This window comes from Sturnira hondurensis, unplaced genomic scaffold (assembly GCF_014824575.4).
Source record: "Sturnira hondurensis isolate 20B ecotype Veracruz unplaced genomic scaffold, ASM1482457v3 Scaffold0004711, whole genome shotgun sequence".
Classification (NCBI taxonomy): Eukaryota; Metazoa; Chordata; class Mammalia; order Chiroptera; family Phyllostomidae; genus Sturnira; species Sturnira hondurensis.
Genome location: NW_028077342.1, coordinates 889640 through 915266, shown reverse-complemented (window position 1 = coordinate 915266; position 25627 = coordinate 889640). Strand labels below are relative to the sequence as shown.

The following is a 25627-nucleotide window of genomic DNA, read 5'->3' as shown; positions in this document are numbered from 1 at the left end:
ATTGTTGACACTGTTACAGATGTCCCCCATTTACATCCCTTTGCCCCTGCTCCCAACCTGGCCTTACATTGTTGTCTGTGTCCATGGTTGTGTACATGTGCATCAATGTTCTTTGGCTAATCTCCTAAGTCTCCTCACCCCTCTCCCCTCTGAGATCTCTCAGTCTGCTCCATGCATCCATACCACTGGTTTTATTTTGTCTGGCAGCTTATTTTGTTCCTTAGATTGTATGTATGACTGAGGCCATATGGTATTTGTCTTTCTCTGAGTGGCTTATTTCACTTAGCATAATAATCTTTGGGTCCATCCATCCATGCTGTCACAACAGGTAAGTGTTCCTTCCTTTTTATGGCCAAGTAATATTCCATTGTGTAAATGTACCACAACTTTCTTATCCACTCATCTACTGATGGGCACTTGGGCTGCTTCTAAATCTTGGCTATTATAAATAATGCTGCTATGAACATAGGGGTACATATATTCCTTCTAATTGGTGTTTCAGGATTCTTTGGATAGGTTCCAAGAAGTGGGGTTGCCAGGTCAAAAAGCAGATCCATTTTTAGTTTATTAAGATAACTCCATACTGTTTTCCACAGTGGCTGCACCAGTCTGCATTCCCACCAACAGTGTACAAGGATTCCCTTTTCTCCACATCTTCGCCAGCACCTGTTGTTTGTTGATTTATTGGTGGTAGCCACCCTGGCAGGTGTGAGGTGATACCTCATTGTACCTTTAATTTGCATTTCTCTGATAATTATTGATGTTAAGCATTTTATGCTACGTCTATTTGCCATATTTATGTCCTTGAAAGGAGTCTATTGAGGTCCTTTGCCCGTGTTTTAAATTGGGTTGTTTGTGTTCCCGGTGTTGAGTTGTTTTAAGTTCTTTATATATTTTGGAAATTAACTCCTTATCAGACAAATTATTGGCAAATATGTTCTCCCATACAGTGAGTTCCCTTTCCATTTTGTTGATGGTCTCCTTTGGCTGTACAGAATCTTTTTTAGCTTGATATAGTCTTGTTTGTTTATTTTTCCTGTTTCCCTTGCCCTAGGAGACATATTGACAAAAATATTGCTACACAAGGTATCTGTGATTTTACTGCCTGTGTTTTCTTCCAGGATTTTTGTGGTTTCTTGAATTACATTTAAGTACTTTATCCATTTTGAGTTTATTCTTGTACATGGTGTAAGTTAGTGGTCTAGATTAGGGTTTTTTTGTCATGTACCTGTCCAATTTTCCCAACACTTTGTATTAAAGAAACAGTTTTTACTTCATTGGATATTCTGGCCTCCCTTGTCCAATATTAATTGACCATAAATGCATGGGTTGATTTCTGTACTCTCTGTTCTGTTTCATTGACCTATATGCCTGCTCTTTTTTTAAAAAAGATTTTATTTATTTATTTTTAGAGAGAGGGGAAGAGAGGGAGAAAGAGAGGGAAACATCAGTGTGTGGTTGCCTCTCATATGCCCCCTACTGGGGACCTGGCCCACAACCCAGGTATGTGCCCTGACTGGGAATTGAAATAGCAACCCTTTGGTTCACAGGCAGGAGCTCAATTTACTGAGACACACCATCCAGGGCCTTAGTTTCTCTTTGTGAGAATTTATCATTGGTGTATAGAAGTACCACCATTTCTGGATATTAATTTTGTATCCTGCTACTTTGCCAAATTCATTTAATAAAGCTAGTAGTTCTTTTGGTGGAGTCTTTAGGGGTTTTTATGCACAATATCATGTCATCTGTAAATGATGACCATTCTAGTTCCACCTTTTCAATATGGATGTCTTTTATTTCATCTTGTCTGATTGCTATGGCTAAGACTTCCAGTGCTATGTAGAATAATTCTGGTGAAATTGAACAACCCTGGCTTCTTCCTGATCATAAAGGAAACACTTTTAGTCCTTTGTTGAGTTATGATCCATCTATAAAGCCTTGGCTGACAGTTTTTATCATAAATGGGTGCCAGATTTTATCAAATGATTTTCCTGTGTCTATGGATATGATCATTTGATTTTTTAAAAAGATTTTATTTATTTATTTTTAGAGAGAAGAAAAGGGAGAGAGAAAGAGAGAGTGAAACATCAATGTGTGGTTGCCTCTCATGCATCCCCTACTGCCTCTCATGCATCCCCTGTTAGATTATTCAAATGCCTGCAACCCAGACATGTGCCCTGACTAGGAATTGAACTGGTGGCCCTTTGGTTTGCAGGCCCGCGCTCAATCCACTGAGCTACACCAGCCAGGGCTGATCATTTGATTTCTGTCCTTCATTTTTGTTATGTGATGAATCACATATATTGATTTGCAGATAGTGTACCAACTTTGCATCACCCTGAACAACTCAACTGAGTCATCTGTATGGCATTATTAATGTATTGCTGGATCCAATTGGCTAATATTTTGTTGAGGGTCTTAACATTTATGTTTATGTTTATCAGGCATATTGGCCTATAATTTTCTTTGTTTGTAGTATCTTTATCTGGTTTTGGAATTAGGCGAATGCTGGGATAATGCTGGCTTTGTAAAAAGAGATTGGAAGTCCTCCCTCCTCCCAAATTTCTTGGAATAGTTTAAGGAAGATAGGTGTTAGTTCTTTGAATGTTTGAAGATTGTATATTTCTAGGAATTTATCTATTTATACTAGTTGTTTTAGTTTGTTGCCATATAATTGTTTGCAATATTATCTTAAAATTCTGTGTATTTCTGTGGTATTAGTTTGCTATTGTGGCTATAACAGATAACAACAAATTTAGTAGCTTAATGTAACACAAATGTATTATCTTATAGTTCTGTAGGCCATAAGTTTAGGTAAAGTGTGCCCCTGCTATATTCACTGCTTAGAGTTTCACAAGGATGAAATCAAGGTATTGACAAGGCTGCATTTTTTTAGTCTCTAAGAAAAAAATCTGATTTAAGATCATTTGGGTTGTAGGACTGTTGTACCTTTTGTTGTTGCTGACTGGCATCTGGAGTTTCTTCTCAGCTTCTAGAGGCTACTCACATTCCCTGGTCATAACTTCCTTTCTCTGATTTAATACCAGCAACAGCAACATTATGTTTAGTCCTCATCCTTGAATCTTGCTCTTCTTTCCTCTTGTGCTGCATCACTTTAACTGTTCTATGTCCCACTTCTATTTTTAAGAGCCCATGTGATTACATTGGGCCAACCTATAAATCCAAGGTAATCTCTCTGTTCTGGTCAGCCGACTAGAAACCTTAATTCCATCTGCAAAGTCTCTTATGCCATGAATGTAACATATGCATGGGACTTCACACCAGCTCACAAAAGTCATAAGGGTCAAAATCCATCTTACCATAAGGCATAACTTAATACAGTGCACAAGGGACACTTTTGAATGAAGTCAAAATTTGTGAGCTTGGAAACAAATCTTGGACACAAAGAGAAGCAGGTATAGTTAGATTTTGAATGATTTATCTTACTTAAAATTACTGTATTTTGCCATATGTAATGTACACCCATGTTTTTATGTGCATTATACATAATATACATATTATACCCATTATCATACCCATGGTATGTAATCATTACACCCATGTATAATGCCCATCCTTATTTTTCCCTAAAAAATTTGAGCAAAAAAGTACACATTCTACATAGCAAAATATGGTAAACCAAATCAAATTCTTTCTTGGAGGCTTCATTTATACCCTCCTTCAAAATGATTTTTATTTCAGCTCAGTCTGGTTATGTATTAATTGTGTGAGACCTTGGTAGGTTGGTTGGTTAGACTAGTGGGAATGGTGCAGAAGGTAAGAGCTGTATAGAACTTGAGAGCTCATCTTGATCTATTTTTCAGACACTGCGGATGGGAAAACTGAAATCTAGAGAGGTAACAGTTCTCTAGCCAAGTGACAATATAACTAAGACTAGAACCCAGGTCTCCTTACTTCCTGTCCAGTCTGTCATAACACATTTATCATGTCTCACACTGGTAAATAAAATACATTTGTATATTTTAAAGGTAGAATTTGTTCTAAGTTTTCCTTCCCTTCCCTTTCTTCCTCCCTCCTCCCCCACAACAAAAAACTACATCATCATAATGGATAAATAATTGTGGAAAATCACACTGTAAACCAGCATTGCAAGGAAATTCGAATACTCCTACCCAGTCAGTGACAACAATGGGAAAAAGTGCTTTCTCTGCTGAAAGAGTAGTCATGGAACCTTCTCCGTCACAAACTGCATGATTGACCCTGCAGATAGATGCCACTATCCTCAAGGGAGAATATTATTAGACTCTGGTAATGAGCTTGACCTAAACCCAAACTGATGAATCTCAGCTATTTATTGTAATATGTAACTCCATAGCTTGAGGTAAGACACTTTTAAGGAAAAAAATAGTTTGGCCTGCTTAATATCAATTAGCATATGTTTTTCCCATAAGCCTCTTGGTAAACTGGTAATAAAAGAAATATGGTTGATGAGAGAAAGCTAGTAGGAAAGATCTCATTCTTGCCAACAGAATCCTGAGTTTTTACCCATGCTCCACTCTTAGATAATAACACACTTTGGTTCTACAGAGCCCACTTATACAGTTTAGTCTTTATCTAGGCTTCCGTCATCTTCTCCATCTACCTTTAATTTTTTATAGGTTATCCCCATAATAGTCAATGAATAGGAAAGGAAGAGAACAAAGAAGTCAAAGTTCTGAGGCATTATAAACCAAATACTATTGGAACAGAGGTTAATTCTAATGGTTAAACAAATGAGACTTGGATACCCTGGCTGATGTGGTTCAGTAGATTGAGAACTGTCCTGTGAACCAGTGGGTTGCTGGTTTGATTCCTAGTCAGGGCACATGCCTGGGTTGTGGGCCAGGTCCCCAGGTGGGGATGCATGAGAGGCAACCCCACACTGATGTTTCTCTTCCTTTCTCCCTTCCTTCCCTTGTCTCTAAAAATAAATAAATAAAATCTTTTAAAAATGAGACTTAGATTTTTCACTTTCTTCACATTTATTATTATTATTGCACTAACCAGAGTGATTTTAATTTTCAAGGCAGTAAAATACAGTAGTAAAAAACAGGTATTCTCAAGTCAAACTATAGTCCTATATTTGAATGTCACCTGCATTATTCCTGAGCTTTTGTCTTTCAGTGGGTTATTTTCCTTCTCTAAACCTCAGTTTCCTCAACGGTAAAAAGAGGTATTATTAATAGTTTCTAAATTACAGAGTTTGGGGGAAGATTAAATGAAGTAGCATATATAAAGTATTTATTATTGTATCTGAAACAGTAAAAAGTATGAAATATCATTTGTTATTATTTCAAAACATGCTGACTTGGGAAATCTACTCTTAAATGACAGGCTTGTGAATTATTCAATGTTTGTGTCTGTTTCTTTATGAAGTTAATAATTTCTTATTTTCAGTTCCTTTCCAAGAGGTCAACATTTAAATAAGACCTTAGCCCTGGCTGGTGTAGCTCAGTGGATTGAGCGCAGGCCTGTGAACCACACAATCACGGTTCGATTCCCAGTCAGGGCACATGCCTGGGTTGCAGGCCAGTTCCCGGTTCCTGGCAGGGGACGCATGAGAGGCAACCATACATTGATATTTCTCTCTCTCTCCCCTTTCCTTCCCCTCTAAGATAAATAAATAAAATCTTTAAAAAGAAAGAAAGAAAGACCTTAAAGATGTTTGTTGAATGAATGAATGAATGAATGAAGCTCCATTTCCCAGGTAGGATGATGTATTAGTCAAGATGGCCCAGGTTGTGCTATGAAACCAAACAACTCCAAAATCTGATCAGTTCAAAATTACAAAGGTTTATACCTTGCTGATGCTATATATGCAAATGCATGTCAGCAGGAGGGCTTTTTTATTGTAGTCATATAGGGATGCTGGCTGGCAAGATTAGCCACCATCTCAAACATTGCTCATCATTATTACTGAAAGAACTATAGAAGTTTTCACCATAGCAATTAAGTGGTCCAGCTTAGAAAGCACCAACATCATTTCCATTCTCAAATCCTTGGCCATAAAGAAGTCAGAGGGCCCCACTCAATCACAAGGGATCCAGGAAGGAAAACATACTATGTGCGTGAAGGGGCAAGAATCAGAAGTATCTGGTGAATATCATTAATAACTACTCTACCTTGTTAACGGTCACTAATGAATCACTTCTCTCTTTTTAGACTCTGAGCATCCTGAAGATATTGACCAGCAACATTTCTGGTATATACTACTGCAGGGCTGTAAACAAGGCTGGCGTTGATGAGAGAAGAATGCAATTCTATGTCTCAGGTAAATTCTTGAGTGGGGAGGATACAGCAGGTGGGGCAGATCTTTTATGATGTGATTAGAGATGCCTGGAAAATGCATTATTTCTCAGCCAGTTCAACTCCAGGCCTACAAAGTTGACTGAGAATTTATGATCAAAAGCTCATTATTTGAGGTTAAGGCAGAATTTGGCTGAGATGAAAATATCCTGGAATGAGCAACACATTAAGTTAATATTAAACATTAATACCTTAGCAAGAATCTGATTGTTAGAACTTTCATTTGTGTTAAGTTTAATTATAGTATTCTCAGCTCCCTCACACCGTGATCTACTTTGTTTCTTTCAAGGTCTTGTTAAAATGAAGTTGTAATCTTTAATCTAGGAGACAGATGATGAGAATAAAATCTCAGGAGTTGATTTCCAAAATTGTGTAGAACTCAGGTGATTTATTATAATTGTATTTTAGTTATTTTAAAATTAAATGTAGTAGGATGACATTTGTTAATGAGATCATATAGGTTTCAGGTGTGCATTTGTAGGATGCATGATCTGTATATTGCATCGTGTGCCCACCACCCAGAGTCCAATCTCCTTCCGTCCCCTTATATTTGACCCCTTTCCCCGTTACTACCCCTACCCCTCATTCCTCTCGAAACCACCCTACTGTTGTGTGTCTATGAGTTTTTGTTTGTTTTCTTCTTTGTTCATTTGTTGCTTTCAGTTTTATATTCCACATATGAGTAAAATCATATGGTTCTTAACTTCTTTCTGACTTATGTTGCTTAGCATTCTATTCTCAACATTCATCCGTTTTTAATCATATTATTCCCTTATGCCTTAAACAATGATACTTTAATCATGATTTAAAACTGAAAGCATTATGGACTTCCGCCAAGATGGAGGCGTAGGTGGAAACACTGTGCCTTCTCCCACAACCAAGTTTGAATACAACAAAGGTTTAGTAAACAAAGACTGCAGCCAAAGAACAGAAAATTGAACTATACGGAAGTCCAACAACAACGACCCTTTCAACCCGGACCGGTAAGAGGGGCGGAGCCAGCAGTGGAGCAGGGTCGGGCAGGAAAGATCCCCCGACCCAGGCACGCAAGCAGCTGGGGTAGCAGCGAGGACCCAGTGAGGGTGCGGGGCAGGCTGACCGTGGTCACACACTCTCGCGCAGCAGAGTGAGCAGTGAGACGGACTGCGCAGGCCCCAGCAGGCGAACCCAGCAGCATTCTCGTGAAGTGGGACAGAACGCGCGCGGGCCCCAGCAACAGTGGCAGCTCAGGAGGCACCAGACAGGACTGCCATTGCTTTCCTTTGACCCCGCCCCCACGTACAGCGTAACAACCCAGCGACTGAGTTGCCCCGCCCTGGTGAACACCTAGGGCTCCGTTCCTCATATGTAACAGGCACGAACAGTCCAAAATATGGCTCAAGAAGAACTCAAAGCTCCAGAGCCGATAACTCTAAGTGAAAAAGAAATAGCGAACCTCTCAGAAGCACAGTTCAAAACACTGGTGATCAGGATGCTCACGGAACTGGTTGATTTTAGTCACAAATTAGAGGAACATATGAAGGCTAAACTAATTGAAATGAATGGAAATGCACAGGAAACCAATAGTAATGGAAAGGAAACTGGGACTCAAATCAATGGAATGGGGGACTTCCGCCAAGATGGAGGCATAGGTGGAAACACTGTGCCTTCTCCCACAACCAAGTTTGAATACAACAAAGGTTTGGAGAACAAATACACAGCCAAAAAACAGAAAATTGAATTATACGGAAGTCCGAGGACAACTAACCGTTCAACCAGGACGGTAAGAGTGGCGGAGCCAGCAGCGGAGCAGGATAGGGCAGGAAAGATCCCCAGACCTAGGCATGCAAGTAGCCCGGACCCAGTCAGGGTGTGGGGCAAACTGACTGCAATCGCACATTCGCGCACAGTGAGACAGACCATGCAGGCCCCAGGGGGCGAACCCAGTGGTGGAGGGCTAATGGCGGTGGTGCACTCACGTGCAGTGGGACAAAACGCGTGGGCCCCAGTGACGGTGGCAGCTGCGGCACCTGTGGGGGCCACGGTGGGAGGCAGCAGACAGGCCGCCATTGCTCCTCTTTGACCCCGCCCCCACATACAGCATCACAACCCAGCGACTCAGTTGCCCAGCTCTGGTGAACACCTAGGGCTCCGATCCTGCTACATAACAGGCATAAACAGCCCAAAAGATGGCGCAAGAAGAACTCAAAGTCCCAGAGCTGACAACTCTAAGCGACCAAGAGATTGCCAGCCTCTCAGAAGCACAGTTCAAGACACTGTTTATCAGGATGCTCACAGAACTGGTTGATTATAGTCACAAATTAGAGGAACATATGAAGGCTAAACTAATTGAAATAAAGGGAGATGTCCAGGAAACCAATAGCGATGGAAAGGAAACTGGGACTCAAATCAATGGAATGGTCCAGAAGGAAGAATGAAACATCCAACTAGAAAGGAATGAAGAAATGAGAATTCAAAAAAATGAGGAGAGGCTTAGGAACCTCCAGGACATCTTTAAACGTTCCAACATCCGGATTATAGGAGTACCAGAAGGGGGAAAGAAACAGCCACAAGTGGAAAACTTATTTGAACAAATAATAAAGGAGAACTTCCTCAGTCTGGCAAAGGAAATAGACTTCCAGGAAATCCAGGAAGCTCAGAGAGTCCCAAAGAAGTTGGACCCAAGAAGAAACACACCAAGGCACATCATCATTACATTAGCCAAGATGAAAATGAAGGAGAGAATCCTAGAAGCAGTAAGAGATAAGGGACAGTCACCTACAAAGGAGTCCCCATCAGACTGTCAGTGGATTTCTCAAAAGAGACCTTACAGGCAAGAAGGGGCTGGAAAGAAGTATTCCAAGTCATGAAAGGCAAGGACCTACATCCAAGATTGCTTTATCCAGCAAAGCTTTCATTTGGAATGGAAGGACAGATAAAGTGCTTCTCAGATAAGGGCAAGTTCAAGGAGTTCATCATCACCAAGCCCTTATTATATGAAATGTTAAAGGGACTTATCTAAGAAAAAGAAGATGAAAAATATGAACAGTGAAAGGACAGCAAAATCACAGTTATTAACAACCACACCTAAAACAAAAGCAAACCAAGAGGACAGCTAGATCAGGAGCAGAACCATAGAAATGAAGAACACATGGAGGGTTAGCAAAAGGGGAGTGGGAGGAGGAGAAGGGGGGAGAAGGTACAGAAAATAGCATAGACAGTAGGTAGAAAATAGATAGGGGGGAGGGCAAGAATAGTGTGGGAAATATAGAATCTAAAGAAGTTGAGACATGTGGTCATAAACTAAAGGGAGGGAATGGTGGGAGAGGGAGTGTGCAGGGTGGAGGGGAATGAAGGGGGGGAATAGGACAACTGTAATGGTATACTCAATAAAATATACTTCAAAAAACTGAAAGCATTATAATTTATTATAAATATTCCAGAGATTTGACTTGTAGTTCAATAATTTCTTAAACCAATTACCTGTTCTTTTGCAGGGAATGAACATAGGCTTTAAAATCAGATGGACCTTCCTGGCTTCAAGCCTTGTCTCTGCTACTTTCTAATTGTTTGCTACTTTCTCATTGATTGTATAATCTTGAACAAGTTGCTTCAGCCTTGGACCTTCTCTCTTCTCATCTGTACTACAGGAATACGGGTACCTAGTCCATAGGGTTAGTGTATGAGGATTAAGTGAGACAGTATTTATGAAGTAGCTGACACAAAGTAAGTCTTCATAAGTGCTACATTCTCCAGCTGTGAGCAATAATAAGAGAATGAATGAAGCCTCTGTAGTGCAGTATTTGAAAGAGTCATAGCAGAGTAAGCAGTACCTACTTCTCTCTCTCTGTACCATCTTCCTATGCTATTTTGATCATAAGGACAGTAGAGGGACACAGGAAAAAGTGAGGTAAAGAAGAAATAATGGAAGCAGGTCAGGTACCTGGATGGTCAGACTGATTCATGAAACCAAGGTGAAAGTTTGGGTTGTTGACTAGGAGAGTGATTTCTGAAATGTACTCTAGAGGGTTCTGTACTTATGTTTGCTAGTTAGTGCCATATAATGATGATGACAGTGTAGTTTACCACCATTCAAGTAAGAAAAGAAAAACACGTGCCCTGGCTGGTGTAGCTCAGTGGATTGAGCGTGGGCCTGTGAAGCAAAGGGTCACTGGTTCAATTCCCAGTCAGAGCACATGTCTGGGTTGCAGGCCAGTTCCCAGCTGGGGATGCACGAGAGGCAACCATACATTGATATTTCTCTCCCTCTCTCCTTCCCTTCCCCTCTAAAGATAAATAAATAAATAATCTTTGAAAAAAAAGAAAAAGAAAAACACGCGAAACTTCAGGAATGAGGATTCGTGAGCAGAACTAACCTATGTGGTTGGGACTTTATCGAAGATTTCAGCTTTTTAAAGAAAAGGCTATTCCACTCCTAAACTGTCTTTCTTGGCAAATAAGGCTAATACTCCAGAGAAAATAGTATGATGTGCCATGGATAGCTAACCTTGACAAATCAGGTGTGAAGAATTATCACAAATGAGCAGTTTTGTTCAGCTGACAGGTTGTAAAACTTCCAGAGGGAAATAGGACAACTGACCACAATGGATAATTTATTGGCATAAACAGTTGGTGCTATGCATAGTGGCTCATGGCTTTCCCAAAACAAGGACTTAGAAGACATTCTGGAAACATCATAATCTTTGACGTCACTGAAACATGGAGTCAACCCACACCATAAATAGACATTTGACATGGCTTTTGCTAATACAAACAGCCCTGGTTGGTGTAGCTCGGTGGGTTGAGTACTGGCCTGTGAACCAAAGGGTCTCTGGTTTGATTTTCAGTCAGGGCACATGCCTGGGTTGTGGGCCAGGTCTCCAATAGGGGGCGTGTGAGAGGCAACCACACATTGATGTTTCTCTCCCTTTCTCCTTCCTTTCCCCTTTCTCTACAAATAAATAAATAAAATCTTTAAAAAATAAATAAAACTAACAGACACAAAACCAAACCTCTTCCAAGACTGGTACTGTGAAGAAAGCTGCCTTGGTGGGTCAATGGTCAGGGCACAATACCCACTGGACCTACCTTCTGCACAAGTAAATCACTTTTTTCTTGATTTACTCCCTTAAAGCTACTGCTGCCACCACTCTGGCCTGAGTTTCTGTGCCCCTCCTAAAACTCAGGTCCAAAGATTGAAAAGGGGTAATTTCTTGATCATGTGTAACTCATCTGAATCAAAACTGAAATATTTGAAATTATTTTATTGAAAGTTTTACATAACTCAAAAGTTATCATGTCCTAGGAGGGCGTCACAAAGCTGGACAGTCTAGCTCATCTTCAGCCCATGATTGACCACAGAGATTCTTTTTTGGCTTACTGAGAGACATAGTTTCTGTGTAGCAAATAACACCACTTCATACTTGTATCCCCACAGGGCCTGTTTGTGTCCTGAGACTCCTTGAAGCCCAGGACAAAGGCCCTCTCTCCAGCTTTCTAGCTTATTCGAGTTAGTGGTCTCTGTGTGTTTGTTTTTTGTTGAATACTTGGATCCTAAAAATAACACTTTACTCGTCCTTCACCCACAACAGACCTCATCGAGGCGGAACTTTTTAGAATTGCTTGGTGCAGCAAGTGACAGTGTAATGTTCACACAGAAATCTCTCTCTCACACACACATACAGAGAAAGTTGTTTCTTCATAGTTCCTGCTGTAGGAACTCAGGCGTGCCTAACCTAGGGGAATTATTACAGAGGATACATGTAGCTAAGAATGAAACATTGAACATAATCATTTAGACTTTCAGAAAGCCCCCTGTGTAGAAACGTTGAGAATGTTCCACCCTAGAGACAATGTGAAAGGAATGAAGTCACAATGGAATTGCAAGAATGATTTATGAAAGTGAACAAAAGAAGACCTGCTCTGGGATTTGTTCTGAGACCAGTGTTCTTGATCTGCAAAGAAGGGTCACAGTGATAGTTTCCAAGCTCTTAAATAATACTAAGCATTTTCAGATGGTGCAAGGCTGAGCCAACAGGGAGATACTTCAGGATGATTTCAGAAGGCAGTGGGCCTAGGAACAAGGGACAGCATTTGGCCCAGATAGTGGGTGAGGCAAGAGAAGGGCAGTTTAAGTCCAAACCAGCCTGGCCTCTCTCTTCATCTCTTCCTCAAGTCTCATGCAAAATACTACTACTACTACTACTAATAATAATAATAATAATAATACTGACAAGGTAGACTTTGTGCCTCTAGCTTTTGTAGAAAGTGCTGGAAGACAGAAGACAGGATTATGTCTTATACTAGGCCTGGGGTCCATGAGTGGACAAATGGCCCTCTACCACACATACATAAGAACGAGTCCTTGAGAATGGAGGCAGGAAGGTCTGTCTTTGCTTTTCCACTTATTTTCCCAATCAGCAACTTCTCTCCTTTCCTGAGCTGTGTTACTTTACAGGAAACAGTTGGAGTGAGCTGAGGAAGGTTCAAGGACAGATGTCCCAAAAGAGCAGCATGGGTGCCCAGTTTAGGAAAGGCTGAAAAGCACTAGGCTTCTGCACTCTGAAGAAAACAGAGTGACTGCTTCGTATCCCTAGCCGCAGTGTTCTCCCAGATACATAATTCCTGCACCTGTCCTGGATGCCCAGAGAAACAGACTGTTTTGTGTCTTGCACTTTATTCTCAGAAAAATAGAGACACAGAGAGGATTAAACAAATGTGCAGACACTTGCCAGCCTCAACTGGCAAGTGTCAAACATTGGAAGTGGTCCCCAAGGGAGATGGGATCATTCAAACAATTTACCCTCCTCCTCAAACCCCATCACCAATGAATTATGCATCAAATATACTGAATTTAGCAATAATTTCATTGCTGTCATTTCAGCTTTCCCCCCACCTTCATTCTCTTCTATGTGGAAACAGGCTGCTTATTCATTTATCAAGCAACCTTTGCTAGCCTCAGAGATTGTTATGTGCCCGAATAAGCCTGATTTTCCCTCAGCTGCACGAAGAAGAAAAGGGCTAAAGGACTTCATTTCTGCATCAGCCATCTTCATTACCAATGCATGCGCCATCTACTTTATTCTGGCAAAGGACAGGGGAGTGTGGTGATGTTAGGTCATAAGACAACTCCAGGCCAAAGGAGAATTATGGAGGAGAAATTAGAAAACCAGTGATATATAGTCTTGGCTCTATTGCTAAACCTGGTTGTGTGATCTTGGTAAATTACTTCCCTTCCCTGGGACTCAGTTGTTTCATCGATAGTATGAGAAAAAAATACATTAGGGATAAATTAATGCAGCTGCAATTCCATAACATAATGATCTGGGGGAGGGTCTTAAGATACAATGTGTGAAATACAGGGAAAGAGAGGGAGAGAACAAGGCTGGGAGGGGTGGGAGTTCCAGACTCTGGAAGAAGATCTGCCCTCTGTGACGTTGACATTTTATCAATTTCCCATTTATATAAATATTTGTGTTGATTAATTAGCACATTTTTGACGTGTTTACAGGACATTTGAAAAGGGGTTTGTTATTTCAGATCATTTTGCTTCTTTCTTTTTTTTTTCCCTCACCAGAGGCAGCAGCAGAAACAGAAACCAGAGGACACTGAAGGTTTAAACTAAATTAATCAAAGATAAAATACCAGGAAATTAAGACCTTATATTATGATGATGATGATTGTTATTGTTTGCAAATAATTGAATAAGTCAGGCAAAACCTATTTTATTTGCCATTTTTTAAGATCGCCTTAGCTGCCCAATCTAGGTGGCTGCCTTAGCTGAAAAGAGGAACCTCAGATGAAGAGAGAGGTTTTCTCAGGGCTCTTCCACATGACAGTGACTTGGAGGTTTTACAGATAATCTACCATGTGTGCAAAGAAGTTTCCAGGACAGGGCATATCCACCCTGATCCCAAGCAGCCCAGAGCTGCTTCCCTTCCCATCTCAGCAAGGGAAACCTGTGAAGATGTGGCTTTTTGAGCATAATTTCCAATAGGTCCTACGAGCCCTTTCCTCTGTCCCCATTGGCGGGTAGGGCCTGGGGCCATCAAAGCTTTGTTTGAAACTGAGTTTCTTTCTTTTCTAAAAGAGATGAAAAAAGGTGAAGGGACCAGCCAAGGAATATATATATGCATGACCTACAGACACAGACAACAGTGTAGGGATGGCCAGAGGGAAGGGGTCTGGGGTTAGGTGGAGGGAGGCAAAGGAGGGGAATGGGAACATCTGTTATGTCAACAATAAAAATAAACTTAAATAAGTAAAAAGATAGATAGATAGATAGATAGATTGATAGACAAAAGGAATGAGTGCTCCAAGCTCAAAAGCTTGAGCCCCAGCAGAACAGAGGGACTTCACTGTTATCACATTGCTTCTTACCAAAAGGGATGGACTTTCCTGAGCAGATGGTATGAAAAAAAAACAATGGATCATATTCAGAGGCTCTCTGCCAGAGCATATGTCCAGAAGAAGCAGTGGAATGAAGTAGAATCAAACCCCTTCTAGTATGTGTTGCTCAGAATACAGATAGGACCATCCACAAGAATTCTCTGCTGGAGCAGAGAATGGGTGCCTAACAGTGAATGTAGTAGATGAGCTACTCATCTTTTCCAGATAAAATTCAACTGAGCATTAAAAACATAGGCACCCAACAAATGAAGAGTGTAGTCTGAATTGAAAATGGCATCTCCAAATTCTTTTACCCTAAAGCTAAACCCTAATGGCATGGCTGGGACTTTTCTCATTTATAACTCATGTCCCATGAGGATTCTGGTTTTCAAACAAAATAGTGCTTTGTGTATGGCTTGACTTCTGCCCCAGCTAACGGATATACATACATTGAATATTTCATAGTTGTTTTTTAATAATTACAATGAAAAGCACATGTCTAAGGTTGTATTTGTATTCATTGGACTTGTTTGTAATTTTTATAGCCAAAATTTTTAGGTTGAGACCTGTCCTTTTAAGGAATAAACAGCTCATTTAAAGAGATTTAGCTGTTATAAGCTGATAATTTGAGCTCAGCTGACCTTTGGACCCTGCCATGGTTTATATCTGAGGTGCAGTGACGCTAAAACAAACACAAGGAAGGTGGAATTGAGATTTTTCATACCCAAAGCCCCTCTTGCCTGTCTCTGCCAAATTTCCAGAAGCTTTGATGTGTATGACTTCATCTCTTGCCCATTTGTCACAAAATCAATGGCACTGTGGTCTCCAGATAAAAATTTTCCTTTAAAATTAATTCATTCACTTCTGATTATAAGGTACGTGGAAGGCACAAGGGCAGTGCCTGTGACTTTGCGGCTAGCTGTCCCAGTCTATGCATCTGTAACTACCCTCGTACAACACCAGGTTCATCCTGTCCCCAAGCATCACTTCACATACTAAAAGCTGCAAAAGATAGTTTCCAATCATATGGAAAGTTGAAGCTTGTGTTTTCCAGCTGACTTGTAAATATTAAAACTGACCTACCTGTTCTGACCTTTGATTTCCTAAAACTCGCATGAGTACGTCATGGGCAAATTATGTTGTGCAGCTCTTAGAATCATTTAAACTTTTTAAAACACCTTTCTTTAACAGCAGTGACTAAGGCCCCTTTTGTGTTCCCAGCATTCTAAGGCTCAGGGTGCCCAGGGGGTCTCCCACATTCTAGGGCAGTGATGGAGAAAGGGCAGACTAAGCCAAGCATGAGGAAAGTAACAGTCAATTTTACTGAGCTCAGACCAAGAGTCCATGAGTCTTGAGGACCTCTGTGTATTTGTCCATTTTCTTCTCCACATTCTTTTCACCCTCCTTCCACAGCCTCATGAGCAGCTTTTTTTTTTTCCTGGTAATGGATTTTGGCCTTGTCCTTCCTCTGCTCTAGAGTGGCAGTGACTGCCTGGTACTCACAGGCAACCTCATGAGCAAGGCACCCTAGATAGGCAGACTACCATGTAGACTTCAGACACACAACCTCAAGGGCAGCAGAAATCACCATTTGCTTTCTCTTCGTAAGATTTGTAATTTTTAAAAAATGTATCGATTTTAGAGAGAGCAAGGAGGGGAGAGAGAAAGAAAGAGAGACATCAATTTGTTGTTTCACCCAGTTACATATTCACTGGTTGATTCTTTTTTTTTTACTGATGTGAGAGAGAGAGAGAGAGAGAGAGAGAGAGAGATATTTGTTGTTCCACTTACTTATGCTTTCATTGGTTGATTCTGTTTTGTATGTGTCTTGATTGGGGATTGAACCTGCAACCTTGGCATATCAAGACAGTGCTCTAACCAATTGAGCTACCTGGCCAAGGCCCATTTGCTTTTTTTTTTTTTTTTTGTCATAGAGCAAAGCTTCGGTCTAACACAGCCCGGCCTTGCTTGATTTGTAGGGCAGCATGCTTCGCGTGGTCCACCAAAGGAGATGGGTAGGGGCTCAGAAATGGTATGGGTGGCAGGAGGGGTTGGTGTTCATCCACTGGTAGAGAAAGGCCAGGTGTTTCAACTTGTGTCTGTAGAAGTTAACAGAAATGTTGATGCCCTCATAGCATACAACCACCGCTTTCCAGCCCAGCAGCACTTACTTGGCCACAGTGGCCTCCAGGCAACCCAAAAGATGGCCTTGGCTATCGAGCACCAGGGCTTGCCCCTCCACCATCTTCAGCAGCTGCCTGAGAAAGGTCTGATAGTTTTTGACACTCAAAAGATGCTCTGTGCTTGTTATATGCCTCAGACAGAGAGTTTTCTGGACAGCTTTCGGCTTTTCCAGGACCAGAATGCACAGGAGGGTATTCCTAGAGAATTAAGGACCAAGTAATAGAGTGTACAAAAGCTTTTGTTAATTGTTCCTTCTCAGTGTCCTAGAATCACACACATTGCCAGGATCGTAAAGTTTCTGACAGGTCACCTAGTCACACCTTGCCCCTTCTAATGCTTTAATTGTAAGCGCATTTCTACCAAGAAGTCATTCAAGTTCAGCTTGAGTGTTCCTTGTGATAGAGAACTGTTTCCCCACTTCCCGGGGCAGCTTGTTTCATCTTGGGGTGTCTTTATTAGAAATTTTGTCCTTACACTAAATTTGCTTCCACCCACATTCCTAATCCTACTGAAGTTGCAACAAAGCCTGTCTGCTTACTCTTCCTAGTGGCAGACCTTCAAAGATCTGAAGACAAAAATACCCAGATTCTAAAGCCTGAATTCCTTCATCTGGTTCCCATAAGTCATGCTTTCTAGAGTGCACATCATATGCTAAAGCAAGTGTTTCACTTGCATGAGTCATTGGAGACATCTATATTAGGCTGGGGTGGGGAAAGAAGGCAGTGGCACATCCTCTGAAATGTCAGGCTGCAAATCCATAAATCCATATAGCCATATAGGGGAAGAGGAAGAAAGGAAAGGGGCTCAAGAGGCTTAAATGCAGCCAACAAAACTAGTCATAACTTCCTGTTAGGTTCACTGGTCAGGTAAATTTCAGTCATGCAGAATACAGAGCAACCTTCTTGAGTCTCCTCTAAAAAAGCTTGAAATGTCAATGTCTCAGCCTAGGCTGTCATTACAAAATATCACAGACTGGATGGCTTAAACAATTGGGATTTATTTCTTATAGTTCTTGAGCAAGGGGAAGTCCAAGATCGATGTGCTGGCCAATTTGATTCCATGGTGAGGGCTCTCTTTCTGGCCTGCAGATGTGTGCCTTCTCCTTGTGTTCCCACATGGTGGAAAGAGAGAAAGCTCTGGTCTCTCTTCCTCTTATAAGGATACTAATCCCATCACAAGGGCTTAACCCTCATGGCCTGATAGAAACTTCAAATTATCTCTCAAAGGTCCCACTTCCAAATAGCATCACATTGGGTTTTAGGGCCTCAACATAGAAACTTGTGGGGGGTACAAAAATTCAGTTAGTAATAATAAAGTATCAATCTATCTCAGTACTCTGTTCTTTGTTAAATACAGCATTATTTGTTTCATAGGCTAAAGCTGAAAGATACCTCCATGGCATGAAATTCAGGGCTTTGTCCTTACCTGTCAAAATTTCAGACACACATGAGTTTTGTCAGGAAGCGTGACTCGGTGTGGCATGAAGCAAGGCTTTGGTTTACCTTTCTGAGACCCTCTGAACTTTCAGTGGCTGACTTTATAATAGTTTAAAGGATAGTAAGTATAGCTATATTAAATTCATCTCCCAAAAGTCAGTCTCCCGGATCCCATCGTTATATTTTTGTCGACTACATCATAGAAAAAGTTATCATTAATCATAATACTTTCAAACATTTGTCAGTAATTGTCGAGTGTTCACAAAGTGCTTTGTAATAGCCAAGAAGGGATTCCTGACCTGAAGCAGTTTTATAATCTAAAGAGTCAGCTTGGGTAGGGGCAGTCAAAAGGACTTCAAAGAGAACAGAACAGCCCTGGCTGGTGTGGCTCAGTGGATTGACTGTGGGCCACCGAACCACACGATCGCAGTTCGATTCCCAGTCAGGGCACATGCCTGGGTTGCAGGCCAGTTCCCAGGAAGGGACGTGTGAAAGGCAACCATACACCGATATTTCTCTCCCTCCCTTTCTCCCTCCTTTCCCCTCTCTCTAAAAAAAGGATAAATAAAATAATGTTTTTTAAAAAAGGATTAAAAGTGTTTCTGCCTCTTATCTTTCCAGTCAAAATCTGGGTGTTCAGAGTTTGATTTTGACAAAGCCCTCTATTTTCTTTCCAACTCACGTGTGTGCTAAATGATTCAGTGTTAGTATCTGCCTTAGAGCTTTTGCACTACCTTTTCTTTTTCTCTCAGAAATTTGCATTTAGGTGCTCTTCTCCTGTAGACATCATGTTTTAATCCAACAAAAAAAGCATCTGTAGTGTAGATTCCAAAATAAGAACTTACCTGTGGAGAGGCAGCATGAAATGGCAAAAATACAAACTCAGGCCCTGGCTGGTGTAGCTCAGTGGATTGAGCACAGGCTTGCGAACCAAAGCATTGCTGGTTTGATTCCCAGTCAGGGCACATGCCTGGGTTGCAGGCCATATTCCCAGTATGGGGTGTGCTAGAGGCAACCACACACTGATGTTTTACTCCTTTTCTCCCTCCCTTCCCCATCTCTCTAAAATAAGTAAATAAAATCTTAAAAAACAAACTCAGATCAGTAGACCTGGTGTCTCAGTCTTGTCCCTGCCATGTATTCAGTATGTGTTCTTTCTTTAATCTGTGAAATGAGATTGGAGATATTTGTCTCAGGTTTGTTTTCAAAATTAACATAAGGGAATTGCTATGAAGTTTGTAAGTCAGGCGATAAATATGTGAGTCACTTATAATAGACTCTCAGACTCTGTAATATTCTGGTGATAATGTTGGAGTGGGAAACTATTTGGCCAGATGACATTGTAATAAATAAAAGAAAACTTAATTGCCTACCTTCTTCATAATAGGAGACATGAAAATATTTTCAAAGCTCTGCTCACACCTACTTGGGAACAAATTCGGAGCTGTGTGTGGCTAAAAATGGCTTCTGCCATTGTGCGCATTTAGAAGGAAACTCAGGAAATGACATTGATAACTTAATGTAGTTGGGTCTTTGCTACTACACACTTGTCCTTGATGGAGTCTGCTGTATCTCTACAACTTGGTTCTCAGGAGAAAGCACAAGGCATGTTGTTATATAGCAGTTTCTTGGGCCTAGTGATATTCACAGTGACATTTCTTCACCCTCACAGACGTGGCTGGCTTCATGGAGGCAGAATCCCTAGTCTCCGTGATTGAGGGCTATGATGCCCGGCTCAAATGCAAGGCAGCTAAATATATCTACACTCACCTCGCTTGGTTCAACCCCCTTGGAGAGAAGATTCCTGTTATGTACACAGAAAGCTTAAAAAATAACTACTCCATCTCACTGACGCTGGTGATTAAAAATGTGACCCAGAAGGACAAAGGGCAGTACAAGTGCAAAGCTTGGACCCAGAGGAACATCACCAAGATGATGCAACACACCACTCAGCTCTTAATTAGAGGTACAGTTGGGGAGATTTCCCTAGAACTTCTTAGCATTGGCGACAACTGCTGGGTGGGCCGTGGAACCAGAATGGGGTTCTTGCTTCTGTATTACTAGGACTGGGCCAACCAACCTTTTGTTTCCTGAAGCCCCTTGGAGACATTTCTAGAAAAGGATCTTAATGAATTATATACTCTGTGTCAGACAGATGATTCGAAAATCGAGGAATGGACCTTTGTGGTCCCTCTAATACCAAAACTAAACTCTTGAGCAGCCACCTTTATTGCTTGAGCTGACTAAAGATGACCTTACTAAGTGTGAGGATTATGGAGTAACTTGAAGAATAGAAAATACAAACCACCAAACACTTCACCTGTGCAGTATATTTTTAGCCCTGTCCATTTTCTCTTTTCCCGAATATGGTAACACTTAACCATCCAAATATCTGATTAAGTATGAGGGGTGAGACATAGATGAAATGGCATATTTATGGTACCCTGCCTCAAAATCTTGTCCTCTTTTACCCTGGTCGCTACAGAAAGAGTTGCTCCATTCATTATTGAGAATCTTACCAATATTGAGGTCAACATCAGTGGCAAGATTTTGCTGAATTGCAATGTGAGTGGAACACCATGGCCTAACATCCACTGGTTGAAAGATGGAGTTCCTGTTCTTGCTGCTTCAGGTAATTCTGAAGATCTTGTGGCGTTGTTTCCAGTCAAGAGGGCCTGACTTGATGCAACTGCTTAGAGATGACTTGACTGAAATTGTGCCAAGGTTGACGTAATAAGTTGGGGGTTTCACGTACTCTAAGACTGGGCTTCCATGCAAATACCTCGGATAATAATGGGGGGCATTGTCAATGCAGGAATCTCCTTTGAGAACAACAGCCTTATTATTGAGCGAGCCAAAAAAGAAGATGAGGGTGTATATCAGTGCAAAGCGACCAATGAGTTGGGGGAAGTCAGCACTGCAGCTCTTATCACTGTGGAAGGTAAGTTGGAAAATACCTGTCTTTATTGATAATCAGTAATGGATCTCAAAAAAGGAAAGAAAATGCATTCGGTGATGGGGACACAGTGTACAATGACCATGAAGAAGGCAAGCATGACTTACACTTAATATATTCACTTTCAATGGGAAGGTATGTGGAATAGTATGATTTGGAAAACCTGGATTCAGAACCCAGTACTTGTAACAAACTTGATGGGATTTTGCATAAGTCTAAATGACTTAAGCAAATGATTTAGCCTTTTTTGGTCTCAGATTTCTCCTTTCTGACATGAGAATAATACCAGCTGTACTGTATGTTTCAGGGGTGATACAGATGAAGTCCAAGATAAGGGAATGCTTTAAATATAAGACAGAAAACTGTATTTGAACAATAATTAAATAAAAAATATATAAAATATCAAATAAGATTACTTCCCTTTGGTGGACTGGAAACTATTGGATGGCATTTGGAAATATAAGCAGAGAAAGTTAGACCTTTGATCCCCTAATATTGTAAATAGGAAGCCCAAAGAAAATAAGACACTCTCTGAAGGTTATGGCAAGGTGGTTTGACTCCAATGTACTGTGCTATTATGATGAGTATTTTAACTATTAAGGGCAAAGCTGTATCTGCTGAAAGAAATGCTGAGGGTTGGAATAACCATCTCAGCATTCCTAAAGCCTTTTGCACATTCAGTTACACTTTTCTAGGGCCTACTAGGCAAACCATATAAGCTGATTTAATAATCTTGTCTTCTAGTGGTCTGAGATATTCCAGAGTCTGAACTATAAAAAAACAGAAAACTGATAATAATAAAATAGGTTTAAAAGTTATAAACCATATAAGGCGCTATTTTCACTTCTAGCTATCTCATTTAGAATTCTGGGTAATCCTATGTGGTAGGGATTTTATTATTCCTACTTGATGACATTTGTCCTTTAAAAATGAAATGTGCTTTCTAAAACGCAGTAATTTTCTCTCTCTTCCTCTCAGTCTCTTCAGTGAACTTATTTTTTAAAATATTTTATTTATTTATCTTTAGAGAGGAAGGGAAGGAGAGAAGGAGAGAAACATCAATGTATGGTTGCCTCTCGTGAGTCCCCTGCCGGGAACTGGCCCGCAACCCAGGCATGTGCCCCGACTGGGAATCGAACCGCGATTGTGTGGTTCGCAGGCCCGCGCTTAATCCACTGAGCTACACCAGCCAGGGCCTTGAACTTATTTTTCTTGTAAACTGATAATAGATGATGACTGAGACACTATAACATTTTGTTTTAATAAATTCTGTCTTCAATGTCTTTACAGGCTCTGAAGACAAATCCAATATTGAAGTCATCATTCTTGTTTGTACCGGCCTTGCAGCTACCCTTTTCTGGCTTCTTCTAACCCTGGTTATTCGGAAACTCCGAAAGGTAAGGGAGAAAAAGTACTCTGGGGCCTTACAGCTGCCTCGTGTGCAGTTGAAATGGTTTGAAAGCTGAACCTGCTATACTTTTTGTCTCAGATAAATTTCTTGGTTAATAGTACTATTTATCTAGGCAACAGAGAGAGATTATGTGCAAGCAGTGTGTGTGTGCGAGTGCATGTGTGTGTGTGAGAGAGAAGGGGGTTATTAGGAACTTAAATGTAATGGAGTTTTTACTTCATGCCTCCTAAAACATTGGGAACTGATGTAAGAACACATCTACCCACTCAGATTCTATCTCAATATTTTTTATTTTATTTTTCAATTATAGTTTACATTCAATGTTATATTAATTTCGCATATGCAGCACAGTGGTTAGATAATCATGTACTTTACAAAGTGATTCCCCTGATATTTCCAGTACCCACCTGGCACCATACATAGTTATTACAGTGTTATTGACTATTCCCTATGCTGTGCTTTACATCCCAGTGACTCCTCTGTAACTGCCAATTTGTACTTCTTAATCCCTTCACCTTTTTCACCTGTTACTCCAACATCCCCTGTACTGGAACCACCCATTTGCTCTCTGTGTCTGAGTCTATTTTAATTTTGTTTGTTCATTTATTTTGTTCTTTTGATTCCACGTGTAAGTGAAATCATGTGGTATTTGTCTTTCTCTCTCTGACTTTATTTCATTTGGCATAATACCTCCTAGGTACATCCATGCTGTCATAAATGATAAGATTTCATTTTTTATGGCTGAGTAATATTCCATTGCATATATATGTACCACCACTTTTTAATCCACTCATCTACTGATGGGCCCATCTCCAATTTTAAGTTAATATACCTAATGTTGTCAAAAATTATTTTTAGAGGATTATAATGTATCAGTTGGGTTGATGTTTAATATTCATAGCTATAACTATATAACTTTTATATCTATTAATGTTAGATATTTTTATAGACTATGGATTAACATATAGTGGCCAAAAACTAAAGCCTTCTTAAGTGATAAATTGGCCTTTATTTACTTTTGTTTCCAAAGCAACTTATTTAAAAAAAAAAACATTTTTTAAATATGTTACAAACTCCATTTTGTAAAAGTTCAACTATTAAGAGAAAAATTCTGCTGTGGATTTAGGCCAAATCTCTTGTTGCTGAGTGCTGATGCAGGTAGTTGGCGGGGAAACAAGGTTAGGCCTGACTTGCGAAACGTGTCGAGGTCTTGCAGGCCAAGGGAATGGACAGCTGTGGTAGATATTCCAGTGGTGTCGTGAAGCTCCAAGATTTCCTGCCAGTTAAGCCACTGGGGACGTATCTGAGACCTAAGCTAGCCAGCTGTCACTGATCCTTCACTTTCTTCAGCCTCCAGGGACTCAGATATCTATCCCCAAATGACTATCTTACACTGTTTCACAGATTTCCCTTAAGGCTGGCTACAGAGTTGGCCAATCTTACTGGTTTTCCTTCCTTTGCTAACACTGAACACAAGAACCAGAGCTTTAGATGTAGAGGGTTTTAATGTTATCACTAAAAAGAAATGGGAGGGACAAAATTAATGCTGGTTAATTAGAGGAGGTTGACAGAAGTTCCTGAATCTTATTAAAGTTCTTCTAGATATTAGCTTTTAGTCTGGGATCCCTTATTCTACATCTTTCTAGTTTTCTTCTGTAGTAATAGATGTAAAAACAACAAATCTCCTCTCCCTAGAACATCCCTTTGTTTCTCTTTTGTCAACATCTTGGTGTAAGGATGCATCGGGATGGAGATAGAGGTTGGAAACAAAAGGCTATATCTTAGACTCAAGTTGGTCATTTTAATCTTAGGACTCTAGATGGATGATGTCTACCTTGATCACAGAAAAGGTGGTTCAAGTCCATGATTTCCCATTTGCTCTCCACACTGAAGTTTGGGGTAGAGTCACCTACTCTTCCTTGACTGCCTTCATCACAAGTTCAGTAGATGTTTAATGTGCCTCAGGCCCTGGTCAGTGCTGGAGCAAGAATCATAATCCCTCAATATGCACATATTTCTTCTCTGCTGCTGCCTTAATGTTTGACTTGGAGCAACTTTTTTACCTCTCTGATCATTTCGCTCTCTATCTCTAACGTGAGGGAATTGGACTAGAGTAGTGTTTTCAAATATACTTTTTATACAAAGACCATCAGTGGAAAGTGCATTTTCTGCCGTGATCCAGTGTAACTGAATCAAAAACTATATTAAGTGTCTTACTTCTACTACATGTAATATACAAATTTTCTATTCCATTCCTTTTTCAAAATGCTGGCTGTGAACTTCTACATTTTCCAACCAACTGATAAGGCATAACCCACAATTTGAAAGCACTAGACTAGGTGGTTTCATAAAGACTTTCCAACTAGTTATAAAGTCACATGATTCTATTTTTCTTTGAATAATTTTATTTTTTTAACTTAAAAATTTTAACTATATTTTTATTGTTGATACTATTACAAATGTCTCCATTTCCCCCCCTTTGCCCACCCCAACCCATCCCCTACATCCCCTTCCCTCTGGCTATCCCCACACTACCATCTGTGTCTATGGGTTATGCGTGTATGTTCTTTGGCTGATCCCTTCACCTTCTTTCATCCAGTCTCCCCACTCTTGCTTCTGACAGCTGTCAGTCTGTTCCATGTGTCCATGTCTCTGTTTCTATGTAGTCTTTCTTTTCTCTTTCTTTCTTTCTTTCTTTCTCTCTCTCTCATTCTTTTATTTAACTCACAATATATTTTTATTCTTACCATTTTATTATGGGTATGTCTGATGTTTCAGAAGTTATTCTTTTTAAATTAAATTTATTGGGGTGAGAGAACTCTTTTATCCTTTTTATTGAATTTTTTGGATGACAGGGGTTAACAAAATTGTCCAGGTTTCAGGTGCACAATTCCACAATGCATCGCCTGTACACCGTATTGTGTGTTCACCACCCCAAGTCAAGTCTCTATCCATCTCCATTTATCC

The 25627-nt window shown here is 40.4% G+C and overlaps 1 protein-coding gene and 1 pseudogene across 1 annotated transcript in view; one reads left to right on the top strand and one right to left on the bottom strand.

Moving 5' to 3' along the window:
- Positions 1-25627, top strand: part of LOC118986919 (vascular endothelial growth factor receptor kdr-like) — a 163915-nt gene that overhangs the window by 93280 nt on the left and 45008 nt on the right. The window contains exons 12-16 of the mRNA XM_037045971.1: positions 6163-6271; positions 19966-20259; positions 20779-20925; positions 21109-21234; positions 22540-22646. Coding sequence (XP_036901866.1) covers positions 6163-6271; positions 19966-20259; positions 20779-20925; positions 21109-21234; positions 22540-22646 — 783 coding nt within the window. The remainder of the gene's footprint in view (positions 1-6162; positions 6272-19965; positions 20260-20778; positions 20926-21108; positions 21235-22539; positions 22647-25627) is intronic.
- On the bottom strand, positions 15932-16918 carry LOC118986920 (60S ribosomal protein L13a-like; annotated as a pseudogene).